The sequence below is a fragment of the Rhopalosiphum maidis genome, chromosome 3, assembly GCF_003676215.2.
Source record: "Rhopalosiphum maidis isolate BTI-1 chromosome 3, ASM367621v3, whole genome shotgun sequence".
Lineage (NCBI taxonomy): Eukaryota > Metazoa > Arthropoda > Insecta > Hemiptera > Aphididae > Rhopalosiphum > Rhopalosiphum maidis.
The window spans coordinates 21130698-21151071 of record NC_040879.1 but is presented as its reverse complement, the minus strand read 5'-3'; the positions used below and the strand labels follow the sequence as shown (position 1 = coordinate 21151071).

Genomic DNA, 20374 nt, shown 5'->3' with positions numbered 1-20374 from the left:
ACTCAACTTACCCCCCGATTTCGCGCGCTCGTCCTCGCAGCAATCACCCCATCACGTCGGCACGAGCTAACCGCGGCGGTGCGTCGCACTCAAGTGTGCTCCTCAATCGGTTTTCGGTGGTTCGAGATTTTTCGTCTTCTTGTTAGACTTACTACAAAGCTTGCCGAAAAACGACTTTGACTTTGGTTTGCCGACGTTTGGCTCCGCCGGTGTCGTCGTTTGTTCCGTCTCCGGTGCGGGCTGGGCCACAGGTGTCGTCGTGTGTTCCGTCTCCGGCGTGGGCTTATCTCGTTCCGACGGATCTGCGAGCTTGGACGTTGTGCGATCGGCTTCGGTCATCGTTTCGCAACAGAACACACCGCCGTCGTCATCGTTGTTGCCGTCTTCGCCGTCACCGCTCTCGGTAACCGTCACCACGAATAAACGGTCGACGATCCGCTTGTAAATGCACGCGTGTCGACTATTTTGTTCCGAGACACTGTCGCGACGCCGATCGCCGAAATACTCGCGGAGCAACCACCGCCTGCAATCGTTACACAACGTGCTCGAGCTGTTACACCGACCGTCGTTACCGAGGTCCGGGTCTACGTCGTTTTCGTCGTAGTCGCCGTCATCGTCGCCGCAGTCACCGTCTCGGACCGACATCTTCGCACCGGCCTCGGGGGGCCTGTTGCTACACTCCGTTGGCACTTTCATGGTCACGCGGTTGTCCTCCTTCGGCGCTCTCGCGGCCACATCGTTGCCGTCCTGTTTCGGGACCCTCGCGGCTGCCGGACCGCGATCCGCCACCGGATGAGGAACCTCCGCCGTCGCACTGTTACTCGCCACCCGTGTATCCTCCGAAGCCCCGAAGCCCCCCACCGAGGCCCCTTCGCCGTCCGCCCCCGGTGTTCGGTCGACCATCGATATCCACACGGAACCCCAACGCAAGCACACGGTGTAACGTCGGCCACCTGCGGCGTACGTGCCCAGTTTGATGGTACCAGGCATAAATCGTTTCGCCCTGCCTCGCTTACGATCGCCGCCGCCGTTTTCTGCCCCGGCGGCGGCGGCGGCGGACTTGCCGTTCGTCGACTTGCAGTGCAGCGGCGGTCTCCTGTTCGGATTCACCTCGTATATCTGTCGTTCCGGCACGCCCCGGGCCAACAGCTCGTCGTGTAACATGGCCGCCTGTTTACCCGGCACCACTAGTACGTAATTCAATTTCAAACTCGCCTCTAGGCCGCCGATCCCTGTGCAACTGCAGTCCATCGCAGTCATGTGCAAGAAGTTCACGCGGACAGATCGCCACCTCAGTCGCGTGTCGTTGTCGGTTCGTACAGTCTATAATGCATTTAGGTATTATTACTTATCAGGCGTACGAGTTGTTGACACCGTTTCCATAGCGAGCTGCACTATGCAACCACGCCGTATTAGGTATGATATTACGTATAGGTAATAATATTATGATTTAGATAATAAATTATATAATGTAGTATTTTCGTGCTATTTGTGGGCGATTAGTTTAAATTGAAAATCGCCGATAATATTATATTAGAATTTAGCTGTAATCTAGGTTTATTTAATTATAGGTGACCAAAAAATTTATTAATAATACAAACTGTATTAAACCCGATTTGTGCATTGAATTTACTTTATCTTTCTACTGTTTTCTATTTCGCTTATTTATTTGAAATATATGCGTATAATATAAACCCTTAAGAACACAATAAACTACAATTATTATAATATTATGATTTTCCTGATAGCAATTCTGAATATATTGTTTTATGTAATTACAAGAAACTGGAGACGAAAAGGTAAAAATCGACTTAATTCAATATCGTTCGGATTGGTATGAGTTATTGAGACTATTGAGTTAATATCATCGAAATATGTTCATAATTAATAATAAAAGTAATCATTGTAATTTATCGTGTTAATAAATATTTTATTTTTTCTATAAATGTTACAGGCAATGTAAACCACAATTTTTTTTAACCAACTAATATTGTTTTTATATTTTTTATAAATTATAATTTATTATTACCTTTTTATAATAATTTATAGTAATGATTTCTTTTTTAAAAACAATGTTCGAGCGCGGAACGATTTTGCGACGATATAAATTTGCTCCGGATACCACAGGTGTGGTGGCGGGGATAAAAGTGTCCAGCAAGCTCCCCTTTCCATTGTCAGCGACAGCTCGTCAGCCGGTGACCTACAGCCTTTGGTTTTGTCTTTTTCTAACGGTTGGGCCCGACGCACGTATCTGTCCGCCCACCGTTTTGTGCCACCTCCCAAAACCTTGTGGTCAATTTTTTATACCCAACGGTTTTTTTACTTGTGTGCGTTAACGCTGTGGCTTAATAATGTCATCGCGAGCTGATTACAACGGTCGTTGAATTATTTAAATATTATTGTGCTGTGCTTCCTCGTGTGCGAGTCCCAACTGAGAAGGACCTACCACCTACGTGTCACCGTCTACCAGTAAGCTGCCGCAAACCAGGTCGTCTTTTTTATTACATACCTTGTTTTTTGTACTAGATTTATTTAATTATAACTATTGTCATCGAAAACAGTAACTGGGCACCCATATAAATGTGTTCGGATTAGTATTAATAGGTATTACTAGTTTATTATTTATTCCCGGGACGCCTTAAAATAGGTCCATTATAATTATTATTATTATTATAACTGTTTGTGGTATTATATGCAACCGTATTATAATTGACGTGCTATTATATATATATATATATATTTGGGTAACTCATTCCGCTTCTGTCTTAACACATACGCAAGTTGTATCGGCGTAAACAAACAATAATTTTTAACTTTATTCATGTATCATATTACGAATATTTTAATGGAATAACAAAAAAATTTAATTTGCAAATAATTGCAATTTTACAATGAATTATGGGATTTTTGAAACACTGCGTATAAACTTATGTTTGATACTTATCGTAGGTACTGTCTATATTTAAGAATCGTAGTTTTCCCATATGGATATTGCCATATCGGAATGATAAAAATAATAGCTGTGTTGATAAAATCAGTCAACAATATAATATGAACAATATTTGATATTTTTGACTAACCAGTCGAGTTTTTGTACTGTGAACTATACTATATACTTCGTTACTTTGTACATACTTTAAAAATGGAATCTAAATTTTACAAACATTTGAAATATTTGAACAAAGCGCCGCATGCTTAGGAATAAAAACGTTATTAATCAAAATACAAAAATTATTTTGTAATCAATAACGTATTTTAAAAGAAATATAATGTATTACAATATATTGTCATTTATTTCTGTAATACTTATCTGCGTTTATTTTTAGTGTAACATTTAATGACAGAGCATGCGATATATGTGTACCTACGCAAGCTTTACGAAGCTTGTTGTCGCTGTAAAATACCAGTTATTTCGACCGCCTATACTATATAGCAGTCGTGGTATTATAATCACCCAGGGCATGCTCATTCTGTTGCGCTCCGTCAATGTCGTAATTTATAAAATTTACGTGTACGAGTATATGACAATTTTTCTTCGTTTTTCTTTTTCTACGATAATGTAACGGAAAAATTTATTGAAAAAGAAAAAAGAATTGATTTTATTTATAAATAAAAAACATGTGAAGGTAACTTATTTTAGTTAAAAGAGCTAGTCAAGTCTCAATAGTCAATTACAATTATTAAAGATTATTTAAGTTAATGCTATTGTATATATATTAAATTAAAGTCTTATTTATAAATGAATACAATTTTGTGTATTATTTATTAATTATTAATTAAATAAAACTATAATACATTATGATAAATGAGCATGCCCATACATTGAAGTCAGCATTCGCCACTGCAGTAACAGTAGATACAAGTAAATCTAAAAATTATGAAATAATTAATTATTTAAAACAACTGAAGCTAAAGAAGAAAACCAATTCAAAATTAATCATGCTAATGATTGTAGAAAGTAATTGTGTATAATTATATGCTTATAATGAATAGTTATTTAAAATAGTACATGAAATATATTTATCTATTAAGAGCGGTGTAAGAATTCGTATGGAATACGAAATAAATGAAAAAATTTAAAAATATAACTCTGAAAACAATAACGTCATACTCGTATTTAAACTTTTGCGAGTCATGTGAGAGAAAAGACAATACAGTGAAAAAAGAATTGGTGGTTAAACCAATTATTTCTTCGAAAATGAATTCGAGGTGTCAAATATTAATACATGAATAAAATTAATAATCAGATTTTTTAAAAAAAATCACTACTATAAATTATTATAAATAGGTAATAATAGATTATAATTTATAATAAAAATAAAAAATAATATTGTACACATATTGCCACTAACAGATATATTTATACTAATTTTGATATTGATATAATCTATAACCAATGACAATCATTTAAATAATCGAAAAAACATTCGATTTTAGCCAAAACTAAATTCATGTGAATAGGCAACACCCTAATTATAAATAAAACAAATTAAATAATAAAAATTAATAATATAAATTCACATAAAAAAAATTTTGGAGGGCAAGACGCTAAGGTTTTCTTGAAAAATTAAAATTTTTGCCAATTCTAAACGATTATAACGAACGTTAATGTTGGGAATAATGGAAAAACTCAGCATCTTGCTCTCCGTTACGTGTGTAAGACACATGCGGATGCGACGTCCTCTCAAGTAAAACTGCAAGTGTTCAAAATAAATTCAAATCGTTATTTTACATTATTAACGAAATCTGGATGTTTAGAATTTAAATCACAACATGGTTTAGGTACCCGTACTTGTTTATCGTTATTATTAAATTATATTTAATGTTATTGCCGTCAACACGAAAATGTTGGTCTAATAGTGGTTTAGTAGTGGTAACAATTTTTAGCGAAATGCGTTTTCCCGAAAACTTACACCATGCAGATAAGGATGATCAACAAAATAATACTTTTAGTATTTCTGATTTCATTTAACGTGATGTCATGATTCAAGCAATTCACGAGACACTAGGTAGCCATAAAACATTATCGTTAACTTTATGTACAACGACGGATGTTTAAATATTATTATAAATTAGTATATTATAAAATTAAATAATAAATTATTTTAATCAATACTTAATTATTAAATAATGCATTACAAAATACTTTAATGTATATAGTTAATACTTAATAGTCGTATAGGTAAATATTATACAATTAGTTATAGTATTGACTATTGGTTAGTAAACAAGTGCACACTCAAATGTAAAACTCTGGGTCCGCCTATGTTCACGTGTAAGCACTGTAAGCTACACTTTTTCAACAAGTATAAGGTTTGAAAAATAAGCTAAATCATTGCCCGAGTCTCATGAAGTTTATTGATATATTTTTCATTGAAAACGGTCTAGTATAGTTTATGATTTTAGCGCATCAAACACATAAACTTTTTACGCTTATAATACTAATATAGATGATAACTGATAAATAAGAAACGGATTTAAATACAAATTGCATTTTTTTCTGAATGTCCGAAAACATTGCTTTTCAAGCATAAAGTTAATTGCATTTATAAAAGAATTAAAAATGTAACTTTAATTTTTCGAGCATTTTTATGCATTTTTTAAGTTTTTAAGTCATATTTTTATATAGGAATTGATAAAATTCAATAAAAATTAAGCAGCACCCGCCAGCATTTGATTATACAGTGTTATTATAAAACACAATGTAAAAGTATTACAAATGTATCGATCATTTTAATGTATATTCATTTTCTGGATTAAAAAGAAGAGAATAAAACTAGAAGATGATGTGAATAATAATTAATATCTAAGAATTTATATGAATAAACATATTTTTTCAATGTTAAAAATAATTTTAAAAGCATTTTTTTAGTGCATCTTTTTAAAAAAATATTCTGTTATGAGTGCATTAAATCGTATTTTTTAAGGCATTTTTCTTGTTTTTAGAGCATTTAAATCCGTTCCCTATTTATAAGCATTTCGATCACCTACGCGGCTATACACTTAAATGGTCATGGCGCATTCCAATTAATAAAAATCATTAATCACTGTACGTCTTACCGTTTTTGTTAAAATATGCCCCAAACAATAATCGTTTTAAAGCAAAGCAACGAATTCCTCTAAACTACCTATATTATGTTTTATTATAATTGAGAAAAAAGCAATTTGTTTTTCGCAGGTCCGTTCTTGCATGTGTTTTTATTAATTGAGTAGTTGATGTTGATGCGGACATATGATCGGTGATTATAAATCATTATTAACACCTTACACCTAAATACTGCACATTATGAAATGTTTTATGATTATTGTTGTTGTTGTTGTTTTTTTTTTTTTTTTTATCAAACATTTGCAATAATATATTATTCCAAAGATATATATTGTTATTTTTTGATCAAATAAATGCAAGCGTAGCGATCAAAGTATAAATATATCAATAGGCTTTATTATAATATTCACACATATATGTACAGACTATAGAATATTAAAGAATTGTAAACATAAAACATCAATGATAATACAAAATCAAATTAAAAATATACAAACTTAATGATAATCGACCCCCTCCCCTAAAAAAATAGCGCATGTTAATCGTCGTCCTACTCAAATATTCCCCCGCCAAAGCGCAACCGAACTTGGCAAGGGGCTAATGTTTCGGAGTGCGTAATTGTAACACTTCATCTTGACGTTGATGAGCGCCAAAAAGAGTGTGTTAACTTCCAATTCGCATCCGTGCCGGTGTGCATACTTTAGGCTCCTGTAATGGCCGTTTATCGCGGCGGCTTGGCACGTGCGCGCGTCCCACGGGCATCCGTTCCGGTGCAAGTACCTTAGACACTCGAGGTGACCGGCCAACGCGGCGGCGGCGCACGTCTGCTCGTCCCACGGGCACCCATGCTGACTGGCGTACATCAAACAATTGAGGTGTCCGTGCAACGCGGCCTCCGTGCAGGTGTCGGCACTCCGCGGGCATCCGTTTCGGAGAGCATATTTTAAGCATTCAATGCTTCCGTTCTCGGCGGCCGCGGAGCACGTCGTTTCGTCCCACGGGCAGTTGTTTGTTCGCGCGTAGACCAGGAACGCCAGACGGTTGTAGCGCGCGGCCTCCGCGGTCGTACTGACGTCCCACTCGAGGCCCAACTTGCGCAAGTATTTCAACACCTCGACGTTGCCGAAATGCGCGGCCAACGAGCACATGTTGGTCGGGAAGTCGAAGTCGCGTCTCCACGCGTACGTGTATTCCAACGTACTGAGTTTCCAACCGCTGAACGACACCATCGATTCCACGTTGGTCGTTTCGCAGCCGTTCTGGTGAGCGTAACTCAAGCACTCGATGTGGCCGGCCCGGCCGGCCGCGGCCATGGTGTGCGAGTTCCACGGCATGCCCGCGACGTGCGCCAATCGCAGACAGTCGACGTGCCCGTTCTCGGCGGCCATCAAACACACGTCCGGTTGCTCGCAGTTCGTCAACAGCCGCGCGACTTTTCTGGCTTTAATCAGATATTCGCAACAGCTCCGCACGTCGACCGGCACTACGGGTCCCGGTATCGAGTTATACCACAACCGCTGTTCGACGCTGCACTCAAAGTACGCCAGCTTCACCAGACTGAACACCATCTTGTACACAGTAAGTTGTCGGTGGAAGTGTGGTCCGCTGATAAGCCGTCGGCTGTGTACGGAAGAATCGTTGGCTTTGCACGACGTTGATTTTGGACGTAGATACACCGCGAATGACGATGATGCCACGTACAGACACTGCCAACAAAAACTTAAACGCGTGAGTACAATGTTGCCGTTTGGAGCGTACTTATGTATAAATTAGACTGTCGTGTATATTATAAGCTATTTATCTTTAGTTAACTGCAGCTGTAGGTAGCTCACGCAAAAATGTTTATCAAATTAATGAAAAATTCACTATGTTTAAGCGGTGTTTACTGTACAATCTCTCGGCACAGTATACTTATGATATCATATTATGTAAAGTTAAAGTTCTAGATTAACCTTACAAGCGTTTTGTAATAGCTGTGCAAATTTTACGAATAATAATGTTACCAAACAGTCAAACTGATGAAAATCACAACTGAATTGGCTATTATTGTCAGGAAGTTCCTGCGACGCGTGAACTTTTTATAGTTTAAATATTCATAATATACCTATTTAAATTACTGTTTTTTTGTTTGACTTATCTTTGTGCCGTAACCTAACCCTAACCTCCTTCCTTATATACGTGCCTGATTATTGGTAATATGGTACCTACAAGTTTGGTTATTTTTATTAGATTTATTGAAATAACAGATCTTATTTTACTATCAGCTTTTGGTGATGAAAATATTATTAAACTTGAAAAATGCATTGCTTTAATAAATGTTTAAAGCCAAAGCATTATTTCCTTACACACTATTGTAACATAATTAGACAAAGTACTCCATTGAAATATTTGTAGACTTAAATCATGCACAAACAATTTTAATTTATAGATTAGTAAATTTATAATCATTTTCAATATTATAGATTTAAAAAACTGCAAACCATTATTTAAAATATATTAATTGATTGCTTAATTTCTGCAATATTATCAAGAAATTAAACATATATTTTCTAATGAATTATTACTTAAGGATTCTTTATGTTTCAATAGACTATTTTTTTATGGTATTCGATATGAAATTGATAATTTATTAATAACCTATGATAATAATATACAACAATTTTTTTTATTAAATAAATTATTCATGTAAATAATACAGTCATTTTTTATTTTGTACACAATTATAAATAATATCACACAAAAGACTTTTGCTTCTTACATAATAAATGTATTTGCTAATAATGCTCATTATAATTTAAAAAATATTAATGAAGTCAATAGCTTCCTGTTCATATTTATACATTTCCTTCTAATGAAACTGTTATTGGGTTGAACAATTATTATTATTTTTTTTTTATTTAATTTAATGTTATGTATTAATAATATAAATAGTATAATATAGTTATTTATTTAACTAGTATACTTAATACATACATATATAATACATTATATTATTATTTATGTTAATTGTTATACTTATTTACATGATACATTTATTGATTAGGGCACCCTCATATATTTTTTTTTTTTACCATTCCTTAAATATATGTTAAAAAATTTTTATTTTAAGTTATAACTGGTAATGATGTATACCTAGTATCTTTGTAAAACAATTTATTAAAAACTGTAGTTAACAATAATGTTACTAATAATTGTTAATACAATAGAAAATGTGAAAAAAGAAAATTAATTAATTTAAATGTTATTATTTTTAGTCAATACCTATTAATTTTATTGCAACTGATAATTTGTTAATATTTTATGATTTCTTTTCATGAAAGAAACAATTCCAATGATCTGTACAAAGTTCTCATTAATTTAATGGATAATTCAAAATTGAGAAATTTAAGAATTTTTAATTTTATTGATTTAAAAAAAAGGCCCAAAAATGACTATTAGAACAAAATCATACCCGTTTTGCATTAATTTAACATGCATTTTTCATAAATTAAATTAAATTTTTTTTTAGGTGTGGATATACTATGAACAATTATTTCGATTAATTTATTTGAAGAATATGTATATGCCATGTCTCATGTATACATAAATGTATACCTACTTTTTACTTTTTTTAAAATTAAATTATTTTAAAAAAGAATGTATAGGATCTAAAGATAAGTAATCCAAACTTGTTTTAAAAATCTATACACTACGTAATTAAATCAATCAGTATGCTAGAATGAAAATATATCTTTTTAAAACTGAGTGATGTCACCATTTTCAAACGTTCAAGTAGGTATCGTATTATAAATAATATTAATTTTTCATATAGATAGGTACAAAAATGTGTTGAATTTAAAAATCATAACGATCAAGACTTAAATTAAAAGAGATATATTTTATCGAAAATTCGTCTCGATCCATGCGTCACATGCAGGTATATTATTATTATTATTTTAGCGTATTTTACAATAATACTCACAAAGGTACAGCTTTTTTTTATTGTTGTTCACTTGCGTACACGCCACCCAGCAACGAGAAAATTGTATATAAACCACGTTCAGAGCTGCGGGACGAGACCGTCTTTGGTCAGCACAAATGAAATGAAGACCGACGCCGATACTGTGCGACCAACTGCAACGTAATGACATTTCGATACGAAGAAGAAGGGTGGCTCGCCTGAAATTTACAGCCGCAACTGGGGGCAGGTGTTCACTACTGCTGTAAAGGAATGCGTTTCAAAGATTTGTATTGTATTTTTTCTGAAAAAATATCTGACCTTGAAATTATTAAATGGAAAAAAGTCCGATTTAATTTATTGTTTTAAAACCTAATTTTTGAAAACATAATTTATAATCTACTCACGACTTGACATTTTTTTTTACAAATTAGGAATTTTCTAATTTGTGACTATCATAACATTAATATATAAAATATTTTGTATTTTCGAACTTTTTGTCCAACACTAAAAATGCGCTTGAACTTTTTGTCCAATTATAAAAACTGAATCCGGACTTTAGTCCAACTTTTTTTAAAACGGACTTTTTGACCGATTACCATTATTTGGACTGAAACTAAGCTAATATAACGAACGAAAATCCGGGCCGCAAATGGAATTAAATATTTTTCCGTGGTTTTGGGACCCACTAGAATGCAGCTGTTTCAAAAAAACACTATATTGTGCGATGAAATATCCAACGGACGACGGAATGTACGTGATACATTATGAGGGTGGATAGTACTATAGTGGTTCAACAGGCCAAATGTGTTCAACTACCTGCTGTGATCAACGATAAAAGGAAATAATGTAATTTAATGGATGTACGCCCTTACACTGTAGCTGTATCTTGTATCTTGACCTCGGTCATATACATACATTTCGAGGAACCCGAACACGAACGTGTTTATTCACTGCCAGGAAAAAAATAATGTACATACAGTAAAATCGTAATCATTGTAACACAATACATATACATATGTATTATATTATAATAATATAGATATTCGGTCGTATGAACTCAAAAATAAATTTATACAAGTCGATAATACATTGTTCATATAATACATTTATAATGTCTCTAATATGATTATTATTAACTTTTTATTTAATTTTTTATTTTTTCATTTTAATAATTGGCAATATATATTATATACTTATTACTACTTATGTATACAACATATATTTACAATATATACAGAATGATTCTTTTATCATTAACACTTATTATTTCAAAATATCTTCATTTTTTTCATTTTTTTTCACTTTCATATATCATATTTAATAGTGAAATCAATAATCATTATGACTTTTAATTTTAAATGGCAACCTTTATTTAAAATATTATAATACTTAACGAAATAAAGTGTTTAATGATAAAAGAATCACTCTGTATATTATAATAATTTATATGGCAATACGACGGTAAGCGGTCACTTTGTACGGTCAGGCAAAATTTTAGAACGCAGAACGCGGACACTTTGTACTATTATATTATATATATATAAAGTACATATTAATGTATATAGTAATATACCTAAGTGCTATGTGTATATAATGTAAAAATTAAATATAAATAAAGTAAATTTATTAAAAACATTATAAAATATAGTATATTATACTATTAGTCAAAATAATCAGTTTAAATCAATTAAAAACGTGTTCAATACAAACATATGTCAAAAAGAGAAATAATGTTAAAACCAACATAAATAATATATGGAATTTAAAAATTCAAAATTATTTCTTTGTTTTGGTGCTGGTTACATAAAGTTAATAGCTTATTATTTTCACCACAATTAGATTTTTGTTTCTTATGTAGCCTATTGACACATCCGTCCAATTGTATTGCCCGCAAAACTGTTCAAAAACTCGAAGAATGTATAAGATACTAAGATTTACCAAATAATATTTAAACTTAATAACAGTTTTAATAAAATTGTATATAGTATATACGTATGAATATACTTTATGTATATAATAGTACAAAGTGTCCGTGTTCTACAATGTACTTTTTTACCCGACCGTACAAAGTGTCCGCGTTTCGCACTTTTGATGCTCGACCGTACTAAGTGACCTAGAACCCAATACGACGCTTGCTGGGTCAGCTAGTATATATATATTAGTACAGTGTCCGCGTTATGCAGTTTAAACAAAAGATCGTACAAAGTCACTGTTTTCTCTTAAATGTTTTATTTTATTTTTAATATTATTGGTTATTAATTATTTTTTAGACATTTCTACGGAAACAGAACCATATGACAGTAGTTAGAAATGTCCAAGATTTTTACTTTTACAAAAAGGTTTTAAAATCAACTAAAGATTTCGATTACCAAAAAATTTGCAAGATACAGCAATAATTAATAATATAATAATAATACAAGGCAATGAAAAAAAATAGATAGTTTATTACAATATATCATAATAATAATTATGGTATTTAAAACACGTTGATCGCCACATGGCCGACGGCGGTCATCTGTAATTCTTAAATTTTATGCATTTGTGACCGTCGGCGACCATAAATGCATTTGGTTTTATATTATTAATTTTTCTATGGTGCTACAATAATGCACTAAAATAAGGACTGTGGCGTAGCGGGAATTATTATAATTTTTTTGATATAATACGTTTTTTCCCCATGTTTTTTCAATTTTTTTCTATTTTACTATTTTTTCAAATATTTGGGATGTACAAATTTAGAATACATTGAAAAATATTCTTGGTGTAAAACAAATACTAATTACCGCCGGCGGCCATGTGGCGGTCAACGTGTTAATTTTTACAATAAATATTGTAATATATTAATATAATTTATATAAATTATTATAGTTATTATATTTTTTAATATTAAACATTGTTATTTGTATCAATTACTTAGGGATCCCAACTTAAGTTTTGCGCTCTCCTAGGGAAGCGAGACATTTTTAAAAAACCCGAAACATGAAAATGTTATTTCTACTTATTTCTATTTAATTTGAGTTATTATTTATTTATGTATGTATCTATCAGGTATTATTGTGTAATTATACTATCTTTAATAATTCAATAAATACTATTAGTTTAAAAACGTTGATATATAATATAAAGCATTTGTAAGTTAGTCGTATACATGGTTTAAATTTAAAAAAATGTATGTAAAATATGCAAAAACCAAGTATACCAAACATTTTCATCGATGGTTACCCACCAAATTGTATTCCCAACTACGTATTTTCTAATTTTATTGATTGATTATATTGACCTTTCTAACATTATATATGTATTATAGTCCGGTAGCGGCGCATATAGATTTTCATTTCAGAGGGGGCCGATTACATATATTTGGATTTTTTTGGGGGAAAGGAGAGAGAAGACACACTATTTTAAATAATTGTGTTTTTCATTTTGGGATGGGGAAGGGGGGAGGGTTCGCTCCCTGTAAATACGCCACTGTAGTCCGGAGTGCAATTTTCGTTCCGTTTTACATACGAGTTTGTCAATTCAGCATTTATCGTAATATAAATGTTATAAAATATGTACTTGTAAATATATGTGCAGTACATTAATTTGGAGACACTATTAATAATCTTCCTAACTTGACAGACAATGATCGAATTGAAATAGGAATTTTGGCTGTAGGAAATAATTTTGCCATACGTTTCTACATAAAATGGATATGGAAACAATGGAGACTGAATGTGCAACGTCAAATAATAAAGAAAATAATAACTTGGATAATTTAAATTTTCATAGTAGTATACACAAATTTAATATGGAAATTGGAGTAGAAAATGATAGCATTATTAATATTGATAATGCTGACAATGAATGGATATTGAATTGGAATTACTAACTAAAAATATAAACAATATAAAACAAATAGCAAAAAATAACAACAGCCTATTTGTTTTAAACAAAAAAATTGGTGGAATTACTACAGATTCTAAATTATCTGAAGTTTCTGCTAACGTCGAGGCAAAGTAATAGGTATCCAATCAACATCGCGGTCAAGAAGAGTAAGTCAGATAACAACAGGTGCCAAACTGCCAAACGAATTCAATAAGCAGGTCGACCATAAAATAGTGAAATGCCAGCTAATAAAAGACGTAACAAAAAAAGATGTTAAGGAGAAAATATAAAAAACAATACAACAAATGCAAAATCACATTGGCACAATGACATAGCCACATAAGTAAGTTAGGTTAACAGTGAACAAACACTATTTATATTTATTATAGTACATATTTTATAACTTGAAGTGCTAAAAAAAATTTTTTTATTTATATTAAAAACTTAATTACTTACACTAACATTTATTTTATTATATATTTTTAATTTGTGAAAAGTTATATGTAACTTAATATTATTTAGGTTTATGTATTTTAGTTATAAGCTATATGCCTATATATGTATAATAAAAGTACATAAAGATAATATACTCAACAATTCAACATGTAATTTTACCCACTTTATAGGTTTATACCTACATATACTACGAGTTACAAATATCTTGTAAATAATATTAATAAGTTATTATAATTTGTTCTACATTACCTTAAAAATAGTTATCATGTCCTCAAATTCCCATGCCTTCATAATGTTTTATGTAAATTTGTCCATTGTATTATATGAAGGTTATCTTTCAGTACTTCGCACTTGCAAATAAATAACACTAACGCAGCTTGCCGTTAAAATGATTAAAATCACTTAGTCACTAAAGTATTAAACGGCAAATGCACAATTATTGTCTTCACTCTACAGCACAGGTATGAAAAAAACAGTATGATTCTAACGATCAGTGACGAGTGATCAGTGTCTGTCACTTGTCCAGTGATCACGTCGATTACGAAAAAGTAACAACGCACACACACACACAAACACGCACGCGCACCGACGAAGCATTGGGAAAAACCAGAATTAATTAATAATATCGATAATATTAAATTTTATATTTGTGAACAATCCTTATTAAATTGTATGGTTGTATCATTGATTATAATTTATAAATACTAGTATTTATAACCAATGGTTCTATTAACCACTTTTATCTGGTAACGTAATTTTGACTATAATTCATAGTCGAATAAAATGAAATAATTCAACTAATTATAGTTAATTAGTTTTACTTGTGTATTTGGTATAAATATAGTAAATTCAACTGAAATCTGTTTGTTTTAACTATAATATTTCTGCCTAAAATTATTTAGTTATAATTTTTTTCCGTGTAACAGTTAACGTTTAAAGGGCCTTGCTACTGCCGTCAGTTTGAGCTCAAAAGACGTAAAGTTTTGACAAAATTAAAGTTAGTTTAAGATGTCCGATTTTGATTCTAAAAAAAATTCTGAACTCTGCAGAACATTGTCTATAGATCGTACGGAATACATTGTAAAAAATAAATCTTATATTCTAATGAAGTGGTTATAAAAACTTTAAAATATGAATTTTTCAAATCATAATATTAAATTTAAAATTAAAATTATAACCGGAATGTTTCGTACGATCTACAGACATTTTTCTGCTGAATTTAAATATTTTTTCAGAATTAAGAACAGACAACGTTAACTAACTCTAATTTTGTCAAATCAATAAGTATATTGTCGTAAAATTCGTATAGTGAATTTTTATTGTTATCGAGTTATTGACATGTGCATGCGAGTACTCCAGCCGGTACCCGCATCGCATTTCAATGACACTCATAATCATTTACAACTAACGCATAGATCTCGGGCGGCTAAGACGAGATTATGAATTGCCTAAATGTTTTCCCTTAAATAATAACCGTAGCGAGACCCCTTAAATAACAAATATAAATTATGAGTACAATATAAATAACGAATGGGTTATTATGTTTATTAGTTTCAGTTCTAGCTACAATAATAATATATAATATTAAAAAAATAATATATTCATATTAGCATATTAAAAAATAGCGTATGTTAATCGTCGTCCTACTCAAATATTCCCCTCCCCCGCCAAAGCGCAGCCGAACTTGGCAAGGGGCTAATGTTTCGGAGTGCGTAATTGTAACACTTCATCTTGACGTTGATGAGCGCCAAAAAGAGTGTGTTAACTTCCAATTCGCATCCGTGCCGGTGCAAGTACCTTAAACACTCGAGGTGACCGGCCAACGCGGCCGCGGAGCACGTCGTTTCGTCCCACGGGCAGTTGTTTGTTCGCGCGTAGACCAGGAACGCCAGACGGTTGTAGCGCGCGGCCTCCGCGGTCGTACTGACGTCCCACTCGAGGCCCAACTTGCGCAAGTATTTCAACACCTCGACGTTGCCGAAATGCGCGGCCAACGAGCACATGTTGGTCGGGAAGTCGAAGTCGTGTCTCCACGCGTACGTGTATTCCAACGTACTGAGTTTCCAACCGCTGAACGACACCATCGATTCCACGTTGGTCGTTTCGCAGCCGTTCTGGTGAGCGTAACTCAAGCACTCGGTGTTGCCGGCCCGGCCCGGCCAGCTTCACCAGACTGAACACGATCCTGTACACAGTAAGTTGTCGGTGGAAGTGTGGTCCGCTGATAAACCGTCGGCTGTGTACGGAAGAAAGCATATTATTTTATAATGTTCGCTGTGTAACACTAGTTTATTATATTTACAAGTAAATATTTTATAAAATTTATATCGACGATCGCATACATTAAATATAATTTTGAAACAAAATATTGTAATAACATGTTTTACTGTATTCTACAAGTCTACAATTCAGACATAATAAACAATAATATTATTATAATTTGATGAGTATGTTAATATAGCTAATATAGGTAACTACTACAATGTATTGTATGGTTGAAGCTTCAAAATGTTTGAATATTTAATAGATAAACGGGAACTAGACCATCAAAACTTGTTAACCTTGACCTTAATATAATTTATACTTTATTATACACGTCAAACATATTAACGGATGTAAATAAATGTATAACAGATGAAAAACATTTTCATTAAGACGCGGATAACACGAAGATAAGTTATGAAATTGCGTAAAATAAAAACAATAGGTTAGGCTCCCTTAGCCCCCTCCCCATAAATACGCTCCTGACGATAAGAAGTCGAAACTATGCTTAGATTGTACTGGTACCTAGCACATTTTTATCATAATATGATTATTAGAAATTGAATGTTTATAACTGGCGTTTTTCCTTCTATCCTATTAAATTATATCTTAGCTAAAAATATATTTCATGCTACCTTAATTCAAAATAATATATTGATTTTATTTTGCATTTTTAGCTTTAAATGTATTTTTTAATTTTTAACGTCCTTTTTTATTAAATTTTGTTTACGAAATTTTTATTTCTGATTATAATATGTTTAAAATGAATCGAAATATTTTTTTTAAATTCAAGTGTATATATTAAATAATATAATAATATATTACACACATAGGAGCTTGTAGATCCTTGAAAATAATACATTTTAAATTACAAAAAAATTTTTGAAAAGATTCCAAATTTGACATAACTAGAGCTTTAAATATTCTAGGTTTATCTCATATTATTATATTATTAAATATAATATGTATAGAAAACGTCAATATATATTTTAAGTTATTACGATTAACACATTTTGAATAATAATAAAAATCTACAGTTGTTTGAATGGAAATAGTTAAAAGTTATAACGTTGATTAAATTTATATGAATGTTTAATCAATGGTTATGCCATGTGTAGATAATACTAATACAAACATTCGGTCAAGTATCGACAGTATTTGGTTTTCGAATAACAACAACGTAAAAAAGTAGCATTAGTCGAAAATTGGATTCCTGTTCTACCTTATTTTTTTTTTGAAAAACCATTTACATTTACATTTTACTGTAGAATATCAATTTTTTTTTTTTGTAACATTCACTTAATATTGATATTAGCGTTTTCTATACAGGATAAAATTAAAAATAAAGGGTTTCGCGATGCACATAGATGGACATTGGGAACTATTGGTTACTTTTTATTAGGGAAATTTATAATTTTAAAATACTTTATTAAAAAACAAAAAAATCTCCGTTTTTTTCAAAATAAAAGTTGTAATTTTATAAAATAGATAGTATTGCGAATATAAAGTAGAATATTAATACACCGTTATAAACAGAACCTATAAAAACATATAGAAACAAACGCAAATATTTATTTTTATTGGTTTAGAAATAGTTGGCATACATGCGGATGTTTGGAAAAAATCGCGTCCATTGTAAGTACCTACAGATTTTGAAGATAAAGTTATCCCAGTATCTATACGTATGCATGTTAGCGTTGCTCACAATGTCGGGAAACTGTTACAAACATTAGGATCGATTGGTGCTATTGTCAAAACCTTGCATAGGTGGAAATCGTAAAATTATGAATTGGTATGTTAAATTTATATGCATTTTATAGAAATACATTTATTTATAAAACGTATACAAATGTAAAGATAAATTTGATATTAATATACAGAATGTTCCATTTAAGCGGGATCATTATTTCGAAAAATTTTCTTACAAATTTTAAATTATAAAACAATATTTTTAATGTTTTTTGAATTTTAAATAAGTATAGTTTTCTGAGTATTAAAATATTAAAATAAAAATTGAATTTTGTTGTAATGTAATTTTCCTGCGATGTTCGTCAAAATTCCAACGCTCGGTTGGATCGACGACTCCGTGAGCCGAGCACGCACGAATGATACAGTAACACCGTACATACTTGAGCATTATAGTTACATTACACCTAAATGCTCCGTTGTGTACTCGCTTTAACAAGAGCAAAGAGTTATCCTTAAGTCGGGTACACACCGGAGAATTTAGGTATAATGCAGTAGAGGGTATCCCGTAAAAATAGCGAAAATAAAATAACGAAAAAAACCGCGAATTAAAAAAAGCGAAAGCTGTTTGGACGAATCTAGATAAAAGCGAATGGCAGTAATATCGATAATGATTTTTCAGACAGTGGTGTAACTATAAATTTGGGTCCCCGGGGCAGTATCAAGTGTTGGCCATATTACTAAAATTAAAAAAAAAACAACAGTCATTATTACTCAATATAAATATAGTTTATTTATGTTATTATATGAGTGGGTTAGAGGGAGATAACAAATACTATACTGCCATCCTCTTAATAATCAGTAGCGGAAAACGGTATCTCGTTTTGGAGGAAAATGGACCCGCCCAAATTTTAGTAGGCGTAATTTTTTGCGGGCCTTAATTTAATTTTTGATGTTAGAAGTTAAAAAACTATTTTTATTTCACATAATTTGTTAAGAGTTAGTGACGGCCACGTTTAAAGGGATGAAAAGCAAAAAATAAAACCAATCACAGCGTAAAATAATTTAATGGTTATTCTATTATTAATTATTATTAGAGCGCGTAGCTGCACGATCGGCGTAACATACGTGATTGGCGTACGTCGACGATCGACAGACGATAGTGCATATTACATAGAGACAGACTAATAATAAAAATTAAAAAGAACGTATATTATTATGAATAATAAATATAAATATAATAAAAATTTATTTTGTAATCGATGATAGTACAAAATTAATGTCATTTGTATTATTTAATACTATGTAATTGTGTCGTTGTTATGACAAAATAAATTATTATTTTATTTTGCAATGGCCATTGTATTACTTTGTCGTTTTTTTGTAATAAAATTAATTTTTAATCTATATAGAGTCCATCCTCCTTGCATGTACCTATTCTATTATATACTATTACACATAACTTTAACGCATGGTGTGGCGTCAGAGGCGGAACTTAGATTTTGTACGCCCGGGGAAAATATTAAAATTACGCCCAAACATAGACCAATACTGAAACACGAGTATCCTGCCCTACAATTGTTTTTAATAACTGGAATTCAAATTAACATAATAATGTTAACTAATCATTTGGTCGTGGTAAAATGTATTCTGTTATGCCGTATCAAATACTATAGTATACTAAAGTATTTATCTATAGTATTTGGTAATATTATCATTGAGATATTAATACTATAAAATGATGATAACATTCATCATTTTGAACTGATTTAAGTACTATTGGTCCTAAATATAACAAAAACTTACGATACTCGGTGGCTTTCCATCGCATGATATCCTGTACCCCCCTTATTTTTAATGCAAATCAGATGGTAAACAAGTATTTAAAGATCAAAAGTAGGGTTACCAGACGTAACCACGGACATGTCCTCTTTTTAAGCTTAAATAAAAACGTCCGGTGGGGTTTTTTCAATATTGGAAAATGTCAGGGTTTTTCATGAAATGTGAATTTATTAAATAATCACTCCGATATATCTATATCAGTATATAGGTAGGTATTTATATAATATGTTCAATGTTCACGATCGAGATTATAGTCATATAATCACATTATTAGA

The 20374-nt window shown here is 31.9% G+C and overlaps 1 protein-coding gene across 1 annotated transcript; it reads right to left on the bottom strand.

Moving 5' to 3' along the window:
- Positions 1-6600: 6600 nt before the first annotated feature.
- Positions 6601-16393, bottom strand: LOC113557814. Its single transcript, XM_026963361.1, has 3 exons — positions 16076-16393; positions 7295-7803; positions 6601-7045 (listed from the first exon to the last, which is right to left on the bottom strand). Exons 1-3 carry the CDS (start codon positions 16391-16393, stop codon positions 6601-6603), a joined length of 1272 nt encoding a protein of 423 aa, XP_026819162.1.
- Between the last annotated feature and the right edge of the window lie 3981 nt (positions 16394-20374).